Here is a 15534-nt window from a genome sequence, read left to right on the forward strand (position 1 = left end):
TCATCGGTAGCCATATGAAAAATACGAAGGGGAAAAAAAATTCTGATGAACAGTGCACGTGAACAGTAACCCGTGAACAGTAACCTATGAACAGTAACCCCGTGAACAGTACCCGTGAATAGTAAAAAAAATTCAGAACCTAGATCTCCCAACTATTAGGAAATTGGAGAAAAAAAACCTTGGCTCTTGATACCAAATTGATGTGGATCGCACCACAAAGAAACAAAAACAAGAAGAAAAGGATATTTCAATGAACACGATCAATCCAAAAACGTGAACTTTGAATCTCAAATTCCTTAGATCAATCCAGAAACTAAGTAATTTGAATCTAACCTTCAAAACAATCCAGTAATTGAAGTTTAGAAGAAAGAAAACTAATCATAGTTTATCTCAAAACATAATCATCACATATATCTTAAAAGATTATATGAGAGGGGTATGTATAGGCTTAACCAATAACCTAAACCCAACAGAATTCCAAGAGAAATTCAATATCAGCTTGAATTAGCCAATATCTGAATCCTTTCAGGAAACAAATTTAAAATCCAAATCCAAATAGAAAACATATAAAAATAGAATCCAAATAGGAAAATAAAATCCTAAGTGTTTAAAGCAAGAAAAACCCTTTCAACTGAAAGGTAAAAACTTGCAAGCCAAAAGTCGAATTATTAATTATATAAGCCAAAATAGGTCAGCCCATGCTGGTTGTTGAGCTGAGTGGCAAAGCTTCATCCATTCCTTCATCATGCTTTGTTGTCCAAGTAAGCTTTGTGACCCATATTTGTCTCTTGTCATTGTCAAACCCCATTGTAGTGAGCAACAGATTAATAGGCTGATCCTCAACCAAATTTCCTTTCATATTCACATCACTCTTGATAATTATGCAATAGAGCAGCTGTTTGATATGCTCAGAACTCTGAGCTATAAAGGTGAAATCACAACGATTGGCAAATTGACAAGGACAAAATTGAAGAGAGAATGGAATTTCTTCTTTGACTACATCAGCAGGTGTTTCTTGAATAAAACAACAAATTTTGATGTTCTTCCATCTACTTCTCTGAAAATTGGGTACTCTCTCCTTTACTCTGGCAATTTTGACTATGGTAATACTATTATTCAATTCATAATTGCTAGGAGAGCATATACATCAGGAGTAATATGGTATACTAGATTTCTTCAACTTATTTTTAATTTCTATGCCCTAATGCTGAATTTGATAATGATAAATTGCGTCCTGTGTTTCAAATTTCTGAGAAGGCTATCACTGATCACATTAAAAGAGATGAAAAGAATAATTTTTCAGGACCCCCTTTCCTGCCTAGGGAGGTCAGGCAATTTCTGTTGAAAAATAGACCTACTCCTTCACAAGTGCTTACAAATCCTGATGTTGGAACCTCTGTTATATTTCCTGATACTGTGGAACAAGACACTACCCATATTGTTTCTAACCCAAGCATTCCTTCTCCTAAACAGAACTCTAATCCAGCTCCTAAATTAGCCTCCTCTTGTGTCTCCCAAAAGGCATCAGTTGTACCAAAGAAAAGGCTGGTTAAGAAACCTGTCAAATCTCAACAGAGAGCTCAACATGCCCTACTGAGTGAGAGTGAGAAGAAAGAAGAATGTTTTCCATTCCGGAAAAGAAGGCTTATCATGCAAGATGATTCTAACTCTGATGATTAGATGCCCATTGAGTCAATGATGAAGATAAATAAATCAACAGTTGCAATTCCTGATGACTCTGTTGACACAACTGGAACCAAGGAGCCAACTACTAATGCTAGTGCTCTACTCAAAAAGATTCAAGTGGTCAAAGAAACTGAAGTGCCCAAGTCAGCTGAAAAGAGAAGCTTGAAAAGAAAAGGTGGAAAAGTAGTTAGGTACATCAGAAAGAAGAACAAGGCTCAGTCCTCTGCTATGAATGTCAGTCCACAAGAACCTAAGTCTCAAAGAGATTTAGCAACTGAGACACATCCAGTCACATAAGAACCATCTTCTCAAAGGGAATATACAGACAAAGAGGCTGCACAAAGCATTGTTAATTTTGCTCAAGGTGATCTTCTTGCTGACTCTGAACAACTGCTGCAAGAAAAGAAGGCTCATCAGGATGTATTGTCAAAGGTGGATGCAGTTATTAATGATCTTATGTTTGAGGAGAGTACACAAGAACCTTCACCAATACTTGCCGAAGCAGCTCATATTCCTCAGGCCCCACAAGAACCATCAGTTCAAAGTACTGATGTTGGCCTATTTCATTCTCCTGATAAATAAAATCCTGATGCTACAACAAATCCCGATGTTGTTCAGCTTTCCACCAAAGCAGTTACTACTGATGATTCCTTGCTACCGACTAGCTTGTTAAAGTATCCTGATGTGTTGTTTGTTCCTCCATTATCATCACTTCCACTTGAGGACTCACCTTCAGGTATTGATTATTTTCTTCTGTTGTTCCTCATGTTTGTATGATTATAAATAGTCTCTTGTTTGAGGTTACCTCTATTTATATGACAAGCATACTACTCCTCTCAGCCATCTCTTATTTCTTTGCAAAATGTGTGATTGTATTTCAGGATCTCATCAGGAACAAACCCCTATTGCTAAGGATCCTCATAAAGGCAAAACAATTCTGCCTAGCTCTGCAAATTCTTCTAAGGGTCTGTCTAGTTCTGATTCTGATGATGAAAGTGATCATGATGATTCTGACACAGCTCAGCTTAAGACTTCTATTGATGCATCTAAGAAGTCCAATGTTGGTTCTTCACACTTCAATGCAGATCTTTCTTATTACAATGCTGATACTGAGCATTTTCAAAAGACTGAATGGGATTTTGCATGGAGAGATGCACATACTTCTATTTCCTTTGTTGTTGGTATGCAACATGTTCACAAGGCCTATGATGAACTTCAAAATCCTGAACTTGAATTACAACTTAAGGCCTCTACCATTTCTGTGAAAGGAATTCATTCTGAACTTGCTGATATGAAGAAATCTCATGCTAGTTTAAAGAACAAAATTGATGAATTTATGATTAATCCACTTTCTTCAGCTGAACTCATAAGTGTGAAAAATGTTATTAAAGCTGTGGTTCAATCTCAACAGAGCATGGATTCTCGATTTTCTTTCTTGGAAGATAAAGTATCTTCTATGGCTGATAAACTGGATGCTATGTTTTCTCTTCTTTCAAAACTGATGCCAAAAAGGGGGAGAAGATAGCTGTCACAAAATGTACACCAGACTCTATTAAGTTGAAAGATAAATATACTGATGGTGATAAAAATCTGGTTGCCAATGTTCAAATTGCTTATACTGCTCAACAACCTCAACATTCTAAAAGATCTATTTCTTCAAGACAGGGGAAGTCTACTGGTGCTCATGAAGCTAAGCACAAGACTAATGATGATGCTCCTGAAACTGGTGATGTTACAATCTCTAACTTAGCAGATGCTAAAGGGTTATTCTTTCCTTACAAACACAACGAAACAGGTGAAGAGATTATTATGTACTATAAAGATAAAAGGTTTGAGCAAAAGAATGCTAGGAGTGCTCTTGGATTGATAACTGAAGAATTTCATGATCTAACAACTGAAGAAGCAGTTATGCAACAGAAGGAGTTAATGGCTCGAATTGAAGCTGAAGCCAACACCTCTAAAGGAAGAGGAAAAAGAGGTGGAAGATCTACAAGAGTTAGAGAAAGAAGAGGAAGATGAAGGATTTCTAAACCAAGCCAAATGCTTTCAATTGATTCTGCATTTCTGAATGTCCTATCCATATAAGGTTATGATCCTGTACAAGGAAATAAATTAACGAAAGAAGTTCAGAATACTGAAGAGATGATTGTTCAAAGGAAGAAGAAATCAACCGCTGACATTTCTCAAGTTGATATAACTAATGCAAATGTATCTCTTGAAGCAGACACAAATCCTGAGGAAAAAGCATATCCTGATGTTGTGAACCTAATTGCTAATTTTGACACTGATGAAAAGGTGATCAAAGCGTTGGATGAGTCAATTCTCACTACAGTAGTTGCTTCTCATAATTCAGAGGTTGATGAACAAGAAAGAATTGACAGAAGGAAAGCTGATCAAGCATGCAATGACTATGTGCAGAGAATTCTAAATTCAAGGAGAGAGCTATGGAATAAGACAAAAGGAAAGATTTATGATTTATCTACAGGATATGCTCCTCTCATCAAGAAGGATAAAAGATGGAAAGATGTTTATTCATTCAATTACCCTAAAGGGTTCAAGCATATTGAATTTATGTCAGCAGGACTAAGGGATCCTATTTCAGAACAAGAAGATGTGACAAGTCCATCAAGAAATCTTCTTGGGTGGAACATAATGAAAAGCTAAAGCTTATCAAAACTCGAACTAGAGGAGGTATTGGTCATTCTGGAATGAAAATTCTGAGGTCTGGTTTACGGGACACAAATATTCTGACTGACAATCTTGGTGAAAGAGTTATTCCTTCACATCTTGAAAAGGTTGAAGCTGTAAAGATTGTATATAAAAAGATAAATCTTGATAATGTCAGAGAGGAGATTCCGTACTTTTTGAGAGATGGTAAAGTAAAGAGTTTTACCTTGCAGCAATTCTTGATGAAGACTGTGACAGAATTGAAATACATTCACTATCTTCTTAGAGTTGAGGACAGTGTCACCAAAAATTGGTCTTCTATGATACTTGAAGTTATAAAAAGAAGAGTCATGACCAAGGATGAAAAATACAATGGTGATTATGTCCCTATGTACAGAACTTATACTGGTCAAGAAATGAAGATGCAAAAGGGAGTTGTAGTTCTAAAAGTTTTTCTCAACTTTTCTCAGTTATCTTTCAGTATTGATCATGAAGATGTTAGTTTAAGCTTTATGCTGATTAGTGATCTTGAAATAACTAAAAGCTCGATTTCTAAACTAAGATCAGCCATCTATCAGTTGGGAGAAGATACTGGAGAGAAGAGAGAATTGAAGAAAAAGCTTGTTAAAGTCCTTCAAGACAAGGAGGAAGAAATGTTGAACAACTTTCTGGAAACAACTGTCAGTTATCTTAGGATACCGAAGTAAGCTTTATTCCTTGTACATTTTGTAATTGGTTTTGGCATCATTGAGAATATAATTTGTGCTTCATTACATTAATCATAAATTGGGGGAGATTGTTACGTGTTGATTTCCAATGATCAGAAGAAGCTCAGGATCTGACTGTGTTTAGATGTCATCAGTATTTGATGCATCATCAGTATTTACATGTCATCAGCATCTGAAGGCAGTCTGTTATGAAGATTGATTATATTCCTTATTTTGAGGGATATATATCTGTTACGTTCTGAGTGATAGGACTTTGAGTATTCAGTTAATAATATGTCATTTTCTGTTAGTATTTGATAATGCATATCTTAGATTGATTTGCAGCAGCTGTGTAATATATAAACACAGTTTAGGTCATCACATTATGATTAACTCGAGTATTGTACGACCTAGCAGCTCTCAAGAATATCAGTATTTCTTGAGAGAGTTTGTAACAATTTTATCAGATATATAAAGAACTGTCATATTTTTATACTTATTCGAAACATTTATACAATTATATCCAACCCCCCTTAAATAATTGTATTACTACTTGGCAACAATAAATTTGGGGTTATTTCACACTTTGCACTTCTATGTTTGGGATCATTTGTCATGTAGTCCGGTGGATTATCCTCATTGGAGGGCAATGATGCGTTTTGACATTTGCGGTAAGTAATGGATATACCTGCGGTTACGATCGACGGAAGTAGCGGTAACGGATGGGGATATTTTTTGACCGGGAAGTTTCCTTGTCCGTGAAGTCCCGAAGTCGTAACCAAGCCTTGGGCCTTTGGGACTAGGACACATCGTCGGGCACTCCTAGAGCAAATCAATGTTTGAATTGTAGTAGGAAATTGGTTCGATAACTCCTATTGGGCCACGAAATGAGAAGTTAAGTCCATCTAGGTTTCTTGTTCTCCAAGAACTACACAATATTTGATCCTCTATAAAAGGAGGTACGTAGGCACACTGTAGGGGATTGGAAGCGAGAGCTCTATACGCCACCACCAACCACCCTTGCGATCTCAGATCCGATTCATCGAAATCACCACACTCCGACGATTTTTACGGCGAAGGACCACCGCTACAAATCTTGATTCCGACCGCGAATCTCAAATCTTTATTACCCAAATTTCTCCGTTAACCGAAAGGTAATTAAAAACAAAAATAAAGAAAACTTATTAAAAGATTTGGGGCTTTTTACGGGCAGACCCCGCCGCGTATTACTTTATAATGGAAATGAATGGGTATAATTTTATTTAATGCTTAAACTGTGATTTTAAATCGTTAATAATATTATATATCTGCAATTTGTTTTTCAGTTTTATTAAAACAGTAATATTAGAATAAATTTAACTTTAAAAGGAATAATTTAAAATTCAAAATTTTGAGAATTTGAGTTCTCATTCCATTGCCAATTACGATGCGTCTGATAGGAACACGAAACATTTGAGTTTGAGAAACAAGAATGAGAATAACAAATTTCACCCCCGAAATGTGCTCGGGCCCGTTTGTACTTGTCTACTTTGATGCCAAGTTCCGTACCTTGAGTCATTAATTTATATTAGTTGGTAACCGTGTTAAGGCCAAAATTAAAAATAATAGTATTATATTTTTATTTTTATAAAATTAAAATTCATAATTCATGCAAAATACAGATTTAAATATAATATATAAAATACTGTTAAAATATGTGGTTAAAAAAATCGAAATTAAGTGTAATTCTAAAATTTTACTGTATAGTTCTATTTATGCATTCACCTAATTATTTACTTATATAAATCTGACATGTTAACTTACTAATACGATTATTTTAAAGTAAACCGATACTTGGATATTCAGCAACAAATAAAAATTGAAGGGAAAATTATTTTAAGAGAGTAGAAGTTAATTTTTGTTAGTTGAGATTTTATTACATAAAATTTTAAATATAGTTGAATAATTTTCTAGTGAGTACCATGGTTTAAGACCTATACTTTCCTTATTAGTATCAATAGTTGATAATCCGTGCGACACACGGACCCGAAACTGAAAATATCGAATTAATATTTGTAGAGAATTATTCATAATCCATGCAAAACACGAATTAAAATTAATATATTAATATCAATATTAAATTGGTACTTGTAAAAAATAGTTATGTGGTTAAAATAAATCGAATCAGATAAGAAATTTTTAACTATAATTTTAGTTTTGCATTATTTTACTTGATATAGAAATCTAACATATTATTTTTTTTTTTGTGAAACGAATTGTATCTTTATCTTATGAACCAAATATCTGTTCTTTAGATAATTTAATATTAATTAATATAATTTTATAATTATCTTATAATTATCCTTTTCAATATAGTTTATTTAAAATTATCGATAAAAATTAATTTACAAATAAAAGTAAATAGATGTTATTAAACTTAATTTAATATTACTTAATATAATCTAAATACAGCCCATAAATTTGTTACTGTTAAAATATATTTTTTAGTTCAAAGTAAATAAACTTTGTAATGGACAGTAACAAATACAATCGTTAAATCAATAATTTTCAGTTTAAAAGTTTAATAAATGCTACTAAGGTCATTTGCTATTACTTAATTATTTTTAAAATATTACTATAGTAAAGTTTACAGAGAATATAAGTCAATTAATGTTAATAGTTTATTTTGTAGTTAGTAGTTTTTCAAAATAAAAGTAAATATATGTTATTTTACTTAATTTAACGTAACTTAATAATTTTTTAATATAATTTATAAATAAATAAAGTTTACAGAGAATATAAGTCAATTCGTGTTAATAATTTAATTAGTAGTTTGTAGTTTTTCTAAAATTAAAAAAATAAATATAAGTTATTTTACTTAATTTAACGTAACTTAATAAATTTATAATATAATTTACAAATTGTTTGAAAAATATTTTTATTTTATAAAGTAAATAGACGATTGGATGAACACTAACTAAAAAAATAACATATACAAAAAATAGAAGTCGATTTGTGTTAAAAATAAAGTTTATAGAGAATAAAAATAAGTACTAAATTTGGTATTTTAGTATTTTAATATTTTTAGCACCAAATTATATATGGTATAGATTTTTTTAATTTAATAATAAATTTTTATATATTTATATTCTAACAAACCCTTAAACATATAGGTTAAAATTGTGGCGAGATGTTCCGAAAAATAAAATAAAGAATTATTAAATTTGGTCAACAATAATGAAAATAAAATAAAGATTAACGATATTGACAAGCTAGGGGCAAATTGGGGGGTAGGGGCACCGCAATCTTGACGGCGTGTGTTGACGAGGAAAGCAGCACATACCTACAGGTCAGGCGGTTGCCAGTCACCCAAATACTAATAAAAAATTATAGGGCACATATTCTGTGTATATATAAGATTGAGCATTCTCTAAAGTAAATCCCACCCCATCTCTGCTATAGCTCCTCTCATTAACCACTTACACAACATATATATCTATTTATGTGTTTTTCTCTTTTCATCTGACCTGTTGATACATTAAACCAGGCGGTGGTGGTGGTGGTGGTGTTTCAAAGTTGTCATCAAGATGGGCCTCAGTCTTGAAGAGATTAAAAATGAGACTGTTGATCTGGTAATTTTCCTCCATTTTTCATCTTATTCATTTTCTTAATTATGCATAATTAGCTTTGGTTTGGGTGTCAATTATGTGTTTATTTGTTATGATTAGTCATTACTCATTACAATGGTTGTTGTGTTGAAGATACTTACTTATACTTTGCTTTGTACTTGCATGTATCCTGTTTCAACAGTTCCAACTAGCTGTGTACAATTGAAATTGTTCCGTTTGTTTGTTTGGTACGTTTAGGCGGATTTTAACGAATTAATAGGAAGATATTTTGTCAGGGCCTTAATTTGCGGAGATATATTAAATTAAAATACGATACGGAAATTCAACGAACCTACACATTGATAAGCCGTAATGCTTGTAAACAAACAAGTTGAGTCGTCGTCACATGTGGCTTTTCCCTAACTAACATCCAGGAGTTCCGTGATTCTTCTCTTTACGCCATCATATACAAACTACAACACATTATTTATTCCGGTTATTGGCCTTCCATGACCAAATCACCCTTCTACGCGGGTTCGGTTTCGGTTTTCATTTATTTGAATCTAAGATTTTTTTCACTAAATTGTTTCCACTACTTAGGAATTTAAGATTTTGATAACATTAGATTATTCATCAATATATTCTTCAAGAAAATTCTCATTTCAGAATTTAATATATAATTTTCTTAAAGAAGCCAAAAAGGGAACAAATTTAATCATAAAAATAAATTTTAATAAATGAATCTTGCATTTAAGGTACCTTGGCAGGAAATAAGTGCGCGTCTAATTTGGTCATTTTACCATGTCTCTGTCAAAACATTCAATCGGCTTGGTACTCTTCCGTGGTACCCTCCGCCTTTTATACCCCCACACTTTTTTGTCATGGTTTGTCCAATATACCCCTAAGAAACATGATAATATCAATAATATCACCGACTTTGGGAATCGGTACAAAACAATAAAGAGGCCCAGAAGACTTTAAGGCTTTTGGGTAGTGTGTTAAGGACATGTGAGTGGGCCCAATAAGGCTGAGTTGGCTGAAAAATCAGGGCCATTCCTTTTATTTTTTGGAACTTATTCTGTTTTAGTATCTTTTTGTAATAGTGTTGTTTTATTCTGAGGCCCACTTTTTTAGTGGAAAGTCAACTTGCATGACTTTATATACATTTTTATTTAACTTTTTTTTTTTGGGTCAAATTTCCTTATGTACAATGATTATTACATTGAAACCAACCATGGAGACAAAAACAAGTTGAAACTTGACTATAACCAATAAAGTTTTTTCAACAATATACAAAAAAAGGGCTCAGCCACCCCTTAAGAATTTTGGATTTAAAGAAGACAAAAACACTACTTTATTAAGAAAATTCAAACATTAAAAAGTTATTTATAGGTTTAACACAGGTAAGCAGATTTGTTGTTCAATGCTTACAATTTTGTACGGAAATTGAGGTACAAAACATCATTAGTTCGTATGGGAATATTTAAAGAATAACTATCATTGACGTTTCTTTAAGAAATTCGATAATCATTATCGTCGGGTGCTCTGAACGTAATCTGTCTTTGAACTTAATAAAACACAAATTTATCAATTTTGATTTAGCAAAAAAAGGGTATCGATTATGATAAATATGCAGCTTATTGTCTTGTTCTGTAGTATTTAACTTAAAATAAGTTGAGATGTTATGTGATGCGACCTGATGAATCAAAAGACTGTTACTACTGAAAAAATTTAGATGATTTAAGGTTATGTTGTCTAATTAATTGTTGTGATGGGGTTTCAGATGTCTATAATTATGATTTTTTTTATTGATATGAATATGCTGTGCTATAGTGCGTGACTTAACTGTTGAGTACTCGTTCATAGGCTGATTAGTATTCAGAGTTGCACTTTGTAATGTTCAAACTCCGCTCACTGGTCAACTCTTTGTAATTCTGATTGCAGGAGAAGATTCCGATAGAGGAAGTTTTTGAGCAGTTAAAATGTACCCGGGAAGGTCTAAGCGCAGACGAGGGAGAAAACAGGCTTCAGATCTTTGGGCCCAACAAATTAGAAGAGAAAAAAGTAATTTTCTTTTTGATTAGTTTTTACAGTTAACTTTGTCAAGTTAGTTCTTTGTACTTAAATTACCTAGTGTGGTTAAGTAAAAAAAAAAAAATAATAATAATAAAAATTACCCGCTGTGGACTTTAAGGTTAATGTTTAAGTTGTTTCCTAAAAAATAGGAAAGCAAACTGCTCAAGTTTCTCGGGTTTATGTGGAATCCGCTCTCATGGGTCATGGAAGCTGCTGCTATAATGGCTATTGCACTGGCCAACGGTAATGGGAAACCTCCAGATTGGCAAGATTTTGTCGGCATTATGTGCCTGCTTGTCATCAACTCAACAATCAGTTTCATTGAAGAAAACAATGCTGGTAACGCTGCTGCAGCACTTATGGCTGGTCTGGCTCCCAAAACCAAGGTCTGTATATTATACAGGTGTTTGTGTACTGTACATATATGTAGAAAACTTAAAATGTTTTTTCTGTTATATATGGAAATTATATTGTTCTTTTCCTCATGTTTCATGCATCAATGTAGGTTCTTAGAGATGGTCGATGGAGTGAACAAGATGCTGCAATTTTGGTTCCCGGAGACATCATTAGTATCAAACTGGGAGACATTGTTCCTGCAGATGCACGTCTTCTTGAGGGCGACGCTTTAAAGATTGATCAATCTGCCCTCACAGGAGAATCACTTCCAGTGACCAAGAATCCATATGATGAAGTGTTCTCTGGTTCAACTTGTAAACAAGGTGAGATCGAAGCTGTTGTCATTGCTACTGGGGTTCATACTTTCTTTGGAAAGGCTGCACATCTTGTCGACAGCACAAACCAAGTTGGCCACTTCCAAAAGGTGCTTACAGCTATTGGAAACTTTTGTATCTGTTCCATTGCTGTCGGAATGTTGGTCGAGATTGTTGTCATGTACCCAATTCAGCACAGGAAGTATCGGGATGGAATTGACAATCTCTTGGTTCTATTGATCGGAGGTATTCCCATTGCTATGCCCACGGTTCTTTCAGTCACAATGGCTATTGGATCACACAGACTATCACAACAAGGAGCCATTACTAAGAGAATGACTGCTATAGAAGAGATGGCCGGTATGGACGTCCTTTGTAGTGACAAGACAGGGACGTTGACCCTTAACAAACTGAGTGTTGATAAGAACTTGATTGAGGTATTTGCAAAGGGCTTTGATAAGGAAAATGTCTTGCTTTGTGCGGCACGAGCTTCGAGGACTGAAAATCAAGATGCCATTGATGCTGCTATAGTTGGAACACTTGCTGATCCTAAAGAGGTCTACCTCTTTAATTGCCTCTTGCTTATTATTTTTTTACTTAATAATAAAAAGAAGGGGCTAAAGGCGGACATTTAACTTTTTCAGGCTCGAGCTGGTATTAGAGAAGTACACTTCCTTCCCTTCAATCCCGTGGACAAGAGGACTGCCTTGACTTACATTGATTCTGATGGAAATTGGCACAGAGCCAGCAAGGGTGCTCCTGAACAGGTAGCTTACTACTTGCAATTTCTTACTTTTCCTGCTTGTAGCATACTAGCATCAGAAAATTGCTTTAATCTATATTTCTTGACTCAGTTCAGATCCTTATCTTTCATTGCTAATTGCTTACTTGGGCTGTAATTTTCTTAATTGATTTCAGATCCTTACTCTCTGCAATTGCAAGGAAGATCAAAAGAAGAAGGTTCATGCCATGATTGATAAATTTGCGGAACGTGGACTAAGATCATTGGGTGTTGCAAGCCAGGTTTAATATGATGTTTTTTTAACTGACTTGCACGTTCATAACATACGTTCTAGTTCTGAATTTTTATTTGTATGGTTGACAACCTAATTTCTTATAGTGTTGATGAAAATTCTGCAGGTGGTGCCTGAGAAATCAAAAGACAGTGCTGGTGGTACATGGCAATTTGTCGGATTGTTGTCTCTCTTTGATCCTCCAAGGCATGATAGTGCTGAGACTATCCGCAGGGCTCTTAATCTTGGTGTAAATGTCAAGATGATTACTGGTAATTTAATTCACTTCCTACATGTGTATGCTGTATATGAGGTTTTTTTAATCTCCTTATTTGATTGTTGTATACAAACGTTTAGGTGATCAACTTGCCATTGCAAAGGAGACTGGACGGAGACTTGGAATGGGAACAAATATGTATCCATCTTCTTCTTTGCTTGGTCAACACAAGGATGAATCAATAGCTGCACTTCCCATAGAAGAATTAATTGAAAAGGCAGATGGATTTGCTGGAGTTTTTCCTGGTAGGTTGCTAGTTTTGTGATATCTTTACGGCTATGCACTCCCTTTCTTCTTTCTTTAATTTAAGAGCTGTGAGATTGTGCTAATGCTAATTTCTTGAAATCTTATAGAGCACAAATACGAAATCGTAAAGAAGTTGCAAGAGAGGAAGCATATATGTGGTATGACTGGAGATGGTGTCAATGATGCCCCTGCTTTGAAGAAGGCAGACATTGGAATTGCAGTAGCCGATGCTACTGATGCAGCACGAAGTGCTTCTGACATTGTTCTTACTGAACCTGGGCTTAGTGTTATTATAAGCGCAGTGCTAACCAGTAGAGCAATTTTCCAGAGGATGAAAAATTACACAGTTAGTTCCTCTCCTTTATTTCCCCTGTTTTCACAAGTATTGACCATCTGTACAGCTAAACTTATTGTATTTTTGTCCTTGTGGGTTGGCAGATATATGCAGTATCCATCACAATTCGTATTGTGGTAAGTAGGTGACACTTTGACCGGCGTTATACATTGATCTACTTTTTTATATAGTGATTTGATTCTGTTTTCTGCCCTTTGCAGTTTGGATTTATGTTTATTGCTTTGATATGGAAGTTTGACTTTTCTCCATTCATGGTTTTGATTATTGCCATCCTAAATGACGGTAAGATAATAGGCTTGTACTCTTCAAAATTTCATTTAACAGGTCTTCTTGTTTTCGTTAAATAATGTTATACTTACAATTTCTTATGTTATGTTAATAAGGAACTATAATGACAATCTCGAAGGATAGAGTAAAACCATCCCCACTGCCTGATAGCTGGAAGTTGAAAGAGATATTTGCTACTGGCGTAGTGCTCGGAGGTTACTTAGCTTTATTAACTGTTATCTTCTTCTGGTTGATTAAGGATACTGATTTTTTCCCGGTAGGAATTTTTCGTTTTCTTTGCAAATACCGGATTTTTTAAGTGTTGATGGTACCTTATTGTTTTTAAAAATTATCTTCATAATGGTTCAGGACAAATTTGGTGTGAGATCTATCAGACATAATCCCGAGGAAATGATGGCTGCCCTCTACCTCCAAGTGAGTATTGTAAGCCAGGCTCTTATTTTCGTAACAAGGTCACGCAGTTGGTCCTTTGTTGAGCGCCCTGGATTCTTGTTGCTTGGAGCCTTCATGATTGCACAGTTGGTATGTTTCGAGTGCTTCTGCTTTTTTTCCACAACTCAACTTTGTTGTAGTTCTAACGAGCAAATAAAATCTGAAAATCGATCTTTTAGCTGGCAACTCTGATAGCTGTATACGCAAACTGGGGTTTCGCCAGAATTCACGGATGTGGATGGGGATGGGCTGGAGTCATATGGCTTTACAGTATTGTATTCTATTTCCCTCTTGATATCATGAAATTCGCTACTCGTTATGCTCTAAGCGGCAAGGCCTGGCAAAACATGATTGACAACAGGGTACTTTTAATAAACAGTGTCACATTTTTATCTTGTTTATGCCCACTTCTATGTCAATTAAAGTTGTCATCTATCATTTTTATCTTAGACGGCTTTCTCCACCAAGAAAGACTACGGAAAAGAGGAGCGAGAAGCTCAGTGGGCCCTAGCTCAAAGGACTTTACACGGACTTCAACCACCAGAAGCCTCTAACATCTTCAATGACAAGAGCAGCTACAGAGAACTCTCCGAGATTGCTGAGCAAGCAAAGAGACGAGCAGAGGTCGCAAGGTATGTAATTTCACTGCATCCTGTTACGCGTCATGTTCATTTCATTTAAACATATTACTAAAGGACACTCTAGGAATGAACATAATTTTGTGTACTTGTAATGTGTTAATCAGGCTCCGAGAACTCCACACTCTTAAGGGGCATGTTGAATCCGTGGTGAAGCTAAAAGGCCTCGACATTGATACAATCCAACAACATTACACAGTCTAAGACTGAGATGAAGAGATATATAATTCAGAAGATGCCATTGCTTAAAATTTATTCAAGCCCATAGGAAGATTAACAAGAAGGCATTAATAGTAGTTTACAAAAGAAGTGTGCACTTTGGAACTGCACTGGGCTCACTTGGGCTATAATTTCAGCAATACATTGGTTTCTGTTTACATTTTCTTACGCTACTATATATTTGAAGATGCCCTTAGAATAAGGGATGGCTTTGTTTTTTTCCCTGCTTTAGATATATTAGTTTAAATTTCAAAAATCTGATGTAAAACATTGTATTTTGGTGTTAAACAACCCTCACTTTATAGTATTCTGTCTCTAAATTCGTCCGAGCCTTTCCATTCCACGCCAGAGTACCTAAATTGGATTTCAAAATGGTTCCCACATGTCACGTGACATTTTGCTATTAGGTCCGGGTCCTTGGACTATAATTACAATAAAATCCGGTCTTGGGTCTGGTTAAGGATCTTTGGGCAGCCATAGTTCCCCCACAACTAAAATCCCATAGTAAAATGCCAAAAACAATTAGACAAATGTTTAAAGAAACAAAAAACGTCAGAAATGAAATAGTAGCGACACTGACAATGCAACTGTGATTCTGTCAATGCAATGTTGTCGACAATGTTAAATGACAAG

The 15534-nt window shown here is 34.7% G+C and overlaps 1 protein-coding gene across 1 annotated transcript; it reads left to right on the top strand.

Annotated features, from left to right (window-relative positions):
• The first annotated feature begins 8467 nt into the window (after nucleotides 1–8467).
• LOC141721173 (plasma membrane ATPase 4) lies at nucleotides 8468–15208 on the top strand. Its single transcript, XM_074523943.1, has 16 exons — nucleotides 8468–8671; nucleotides 10592–10711; nucleotides 10873–11109; nucleotides 11229–11990; nucleotides 12078–12200; nucleotides 12352–12456; nucleotides 12574–12718; nucleotides 12804–12968; nucleotides 13077–13315; nucleotides 13408–13440; nucleotides 13525–13606; nucleotides 13708–13868; nucleotides 13961–14134; nucleotides 14224–14406; nucleotides 14495–14676; nucleotides 14790–15208. Exons 1-16 carry the CDS (start codon nucleotides 8627–8629, stop codon nucleotides 14884–14886), a joined length of 2853 nt encoding a protein of 950 aa, XP_074380044.1. The 5' UTR covers nucleotides 8468–8626; the 3' UTR covers nucleotides 14887–15208.
• The last annotated feature ends 326 nt before the right edge of the window (nucleotides 15209–15534 follow it).

The sequence above is a fragment of the Apium graveolens genome, chromosome 4, assembly GCF_009905375.1.
Source record: "Apium graveolens cultivar Ventura chromosome 4, ASM990537v1, whole genome shotgun sequence".
Classification (NCBI taxonomy): domain Eukaryota; kingdom Viridiplantae; phylum Streptophyta; class Magnoliopsida; order Apiales; family Apiaceae; genus Apium; species Apium graveolens.